The 5,287-nt window shown below is 37.8% G+C and overlaps 1 protein-coding gene across 1 annotated transcript; it reads right to left on the bottom strand.

The window, feature by feature from the left end:
• Window positions 1-234: 234 nt before the first annotated feature.
• On the bottom strand, window positions 235-4,559 carry LOC110039276 (probable polygalacturonase; the record flags this gene model as incomplete). Its single annotated transcript, XM_020744284.1, has 3 exons — window positions 4,372-4,559; window positions 446-599; window positions 235-358 (listed from the first exon to the last, which is right to left on the bottom strand). Coding segments are annotated over exons 1-3 (414 nt in total), but the record flags the coding sequence as incomplete, so codon positions are not given.
• Window positions 4,560-5,287: the final 728 nt, after the last annotated feature.

Here is a 5,287-nt window from a genome sequence, read left to right as displayed (position 1 = left end):
GTAGACTTCTTCATCAGGCGGCCATGTTCGTCGTAGCGGTCGAGGTTGTCACAGGGCTCCGGGAAGACAGACCCGAAGACCCGTCCCTCAACATACGAGCACTGGAAAACACGCTTCTTCTTGTAACTCAAACCCACAGACATATCCCTCAGAGTCACCCCGCGCACCGGTATCTCATCGCTGCCACTGATGCGCACTGGCACACGCACCTCTCGCCCGTGCACGCCCACGAATGAGGCCGCCACGGCCGGCGGCGGTCTTGATGCGGACGCCGCGCCGCGATTCCCAGACGTGGATGTCTTCCATCGTTATGTTTGAAACGCCGCCGGACATCTCACTGCCGATCGATAGACCCGCGCTGGTAATGGAAGGAAAGTGAGAGTTAGAAATGAAGTTAAGATTGGGGTGGTTCGTTAGGGTTATTAGGGTTTCAGAAAAGGTAAACCTGACGACGGATCGGAGGGTGACGTTGCGGATTAAGATGTTGGTGGAGGGGCGGCCGTAGGCTATGCCGTACTGATCCCAGCCGCTCTTGATGGCGATACCGTCGTCGCCCACGCATATGAAGCTGTTCTCTATCACCATATTCTCGCAGGAATCTGGCAAATATATTGTTTTAGCATTTCATTTTTAACGCACTGTCGCAATGTGCTTTTTCATGCAATATTGTGCAGTGCTTTACTGCTTTGCTATGTTTTGATCTACGATTAATTAGATAAAATTTTGCTAATTATATTAAAATTATTCTTTAAATTCTGCAACAATGACAATTGCCATAGATGTCAGCACAAACTCGCATGCATACAACAATCTTCGATTTCACCCTTCGATGGCTTCAGGCCCTCAATAATATAATAAATTAATAATTATTTAAAAAAAGTTATCTGTTTATAAAAAGTTAACTTAAATCATTTTTCTAGGAAATCTTATTTAACTTTTATGCACTTTCCCAAAGCATGTTGGACAAAAGACTGCAATTGATTGCTTGAGGTCGCAAATAAATTTGGAGAACAATGAATTTATTCAGATTTGTTGATCCTAATTAAGGCTTCGTTTGAAGCATTTTCGCCGTTCAACGAACTTCTTTTGAAATAAGCATTGGTGAGACGGAGGTCCTCCACCGTTCAAAATGATGAAAAATTGACGTTCTTGCAAATAACTTCCGAAGACGCTCCGCTGGCGTTGCTTCACCAAACAAAGACTTTCACAAGTGTCGGTGTTCACTGCAACACAATGAAGGTTCATCGTCTTCTCAAACGAAGCTTAACACGGCAGAGAGAAGGAGAGGGGGATGCATAGTACTAAATAGTAATTTGGAATATTGATTAGCTCCTTATGATAAATGATCACCTATTTATAGATAAGAGGGGTATGTGTAATTATATGTTTGCACCTGCTTTAATGGGGGCGTTACATGTTATTTTGGGTATTATACAGATATAAGCTTGTGGGGCAAGTACCACTCGGTTGGCTATGCTAGATTAATGTTGTTGGTCGACCATGGGCTGACTTTGGGTCAGCCGGATTTAGCTTGGTCGGCTCAGTTTTGTTGGCCGACAATCCTGCTCCTATTTTTAATTCTTGATCCTTGAATAAAGTGCTCTGGTCAGGTTATAGCACAGATGGTGAAGCACCTTAATCTAATAGGTAGCTCACTCATAGTCTGACAAGGTCCTCCGGAATGTTGTTGAACATAACAATTATCGATCCCTGTGTTATGAGATATACACCAGTTGTTGTGGTATATATATAGAAATAAAATAGGAGAACGATCTTTTGATGAAGCGAAAAATAAAATGAAAAAAATTCACACCAGAAAACAGTAACACAACAGAACACACAGATTTACGTGATTCGGCAAATTACCTACGTCCACAGAGTTGCAGAGGATTTTACTATTTGAGGAATTTACATCAGTCGATCGTCTCGACTTACAAGAGGAATCTCTCAGTTCGTTGCCCTCTCTTCTTCTTTCTCTGTTCTTCTCTCTACACCGAGATACACTGAAGAAACTCTACACCAAGATACACCGAAGAAGATAAACTTACAAGAGAAATAAACTCAATTTCTCTTCTGTCACAAACCACCAAGAAGAAATCAAGGGAGAACGATATTCTTCTTCTTTGTTTCTTCTTCCTGCTGCTGTAAGGAAATACTCCTTGCACTTCTCTTTCTCTATCCCGAGGAAATATTCCTCTATCTCGAGGAAACTAAAGAAGAACACAAAAGGATGTGGGCGAGCCGCTCCTTTCTAACGTTAAACTGGGAGCGAGAGAGGTTGAGCGGGGTGAAGCGAAGCTTTGCTTCGCTGAAACAAGAACATCAAAGGCGGGAGCAGTTGGCGCGACATTTCGCGACAGAGGAGAGGGGTCGCGACCTTTCATCAGAGTCGGGAGCGGGATTGGGTGGCGGGACTGGATTGAGCTCCACACCAACACCTTGGCCTTTCCAATAGGGTCACATAAAGCATCAGTGAGGTGGTTGGGGATGCTGAACTTTCCCTTCGGTTCAGGCCGTAACGAGAGATAAATTGGCGCTTGTAATAGCTACTATTGTAGTATACTAGTGCATATGCTAAGACTTGATTTTGGGATCTGATAAGCCTTGCATGCTTATTTTATGTCTATTAATTTTCTTATAGTTTTTGGAATTGATTTGATGCTTAGTTTATTTATCAATTTTTAGCAATTTTGTGTCATGTTTGATTTATGAAATGTCTTTATCAGATTATGGAGTACTATATTTTAGCATATTTTTACTTATTTTTATGAGTATCATAAATAAGATGTTTTTGTTAGAATTTTCTTTTTTAAGGATTTAATACATCCTTATATGAATGAACTTTCTAAATCCATTTAGTGTGTTTTGCAAATCATTTTCACAATCTTCTAGACATGTTTTTCTATTTATTAATTATTTTTTAATAATTTTTGAAATCATATATTTCAAGATATAAATAGATTTATATAAAGTTTATATATAAAAACATAACAATAAAAACAATCATTTATATCCTTCTAAACAAAATTAGTTATTATGCATAAGTATCAGAAGCCATTATCTGGAGCCCTCATCATACATTTTTCATTTTTTTCCCATTCTCCAACAGAGATGCGTAGAGAAAGTATGAGAGAAAAAAATAATTTTAGAGAGAGAAAGTCTAATTCAGGGGTCATAAAGCAGATTTAGGGTTTTTTTGGGGCAGCTGCAGCTTATCCACCTTATCATGATAATATGCTGATCAGCAACTGATCCAGATAAGCTGTCTGTCTGTTTGGTTTGTGCGTTTAAAAAATAATTTATTTTGGATAAATGATTATTTTGCCCATGTTTTGGATAATTTGTTTAGCTATTTGGTTTGTGCGTTTGAAAAACAGCTGATTTGTAGATTTTTTCAGATTTTTGTTGTATGAACAAACAAATTCAAAAAAGTCTTATATGAATTTTGATAGGGTTAAATCCTTCCCCCCACCCACCACCCCTTTAAGGGGCTAAATTTTGCTTCATATGAGTAGCATGTAAAGTTTGAATGCATCACCAAAATTCATAAAATTGTACCAAATCAAAATGATATAACAAATGGAAGCGATGTTACGAGAAATGTATTGAAGACGTGATTGTAATTGTTTGGCTATGAAGAATTTATGGATTAATTTTCTTTATCACCCTCTTCACCAAACAAAAGCTTATCTCCTTCAAATAGACCATCATTCAATTTCCCACTTAACCATTCATTGCCATCATCCATGACAATCAAAGGTATGGGTTAAATACCTTTATCTCTAACTCAAAACCTTATCATATTTCAAATAGATCAAAACCTTGGAGAAATTAAGATCTATCTTGCATCTTATTAATATGCAATTATTTACTAAAACAATTAGTATTTTATTATCGATCAAGGAACACTTTCACATTGTATTTGCGTGTTGAAAAACACTCTCATTATATTCACATCCAGATGAACCAAATGAAGGATGAAGTTGTTGCTCCAATTTGTCATCAGATCTAACTCTGATTATGAAGACGTTCTTATTTAAGAGGATTCCCCACATGAAGGCTTTTCTTATTTGAAGAATGCGACTTGATAGCTTTAGGAATGATTTTTAAATTATGCAATTCTGTTATTTCCAAACCCAAATTAATTCGGTATGGAATGGCAAATTTCAATCAAAAAATGCATCACCAACATAATGTTCTCCTAAACTGCTAAACTAAGCATACAATGTGAAACATATGCAGATGTAAACCAGCAAGCAATGGAAAAGAGAGAAATTTGGATGCCAAGTCTAGCCATCACATTCATCTACAGACCATTTTCACCACAACCTTGGTAATTAGATCTAGCACCCGGGAAGCAGAGGGGAATACCTGAAGAATGGGAAAATATGGCCGCGAGTTTGTCTTTGGAAGACAGTTTAATGTCAAGTTCCCCCTCGATCTTCCTCGCCTCCTTCCTTAGCTCCTCCCAATCGGATTCCTGAAGCTCTAGACTGGCATCCATCATATCGACGTCCACTTCTTATACCCTTCTTCTCCCTAGCGTTACCCAAGCGGCACCAGTGTCCGACGACGAGCAAGAAGAGGAATCCCTAACGAGGAACAGGGGAAATGTTACGGTAGTGAATCTTTGCTTCCCTCCGCTCTTCGAAGCGTTCCGTCAGTCCCAGGTAAGGGGGTAAAAGGTGGAGGGCGATATATACCAGCGGTTATAGAGAATAGACAGAAAACACAGTTTTTAAAAATTGCCCTGAGAAACAAAAAAGTGAGGCGGTGTTTTGAAAATGTCATCGCACTTATAAGCTGTCCAAAACAGACCCTTAGTCCAACAGCCAGTTGGGGAGATTGTCCGGCTCTAGGTAGAATATAGCTAACCAACTTCAGATTTCAATTTCAGTGTTTTTTTTGTAAAATTTTGATATTTTATTTACCGAAATTTCCTACAAACTCAGATCTGCAGAGATTTAAAAACTTTTCATTGCTTAAGTTTTTATATTTTGTAGATTAGACCGTACTAGATATATCTCTATTAAGTATTTTGTGTTGTATAATATTTTCTATATTTTAGCACGTGTGTTAAACATGGCAAATATGTTATAAAACAATAAATGTTTTAAATATTATTTTGGACATTTCATAAAATTAGTTTTATAAATTTTGTTTGTCGATATTTGTAGATTTATTTCCCTTGCAAATTACATTATTACTTGTATCTACTGGTATGTACCATTTTCTATAACATATTGTAAAACTTGATATATCAAAATTATTATCATTTATATGCATT

This window comes from Phalaenopsis equestris, unplaced genomic scaffold (assembly GCF_001263595.1).
Source record: "Phalaenopsis equestris unplaced genomic scaffold, ASM126359v1 Scaffold236179, whole genome shotgun sequence".
Classification (NCBI taxonomy): domain Eukaryota; kingdom Viridiplantae; phylum Streptophyta; class Magnoliopsida; order Asparagales; family Orchidaceae; genus Phalaenopsis; species Phalaenopsis equestris.
The sequence above is the reverse complement of the archived record's forward strand: the minus strand, read 5'-3'. Positions and strand labels throughout refer to the sequence as shown.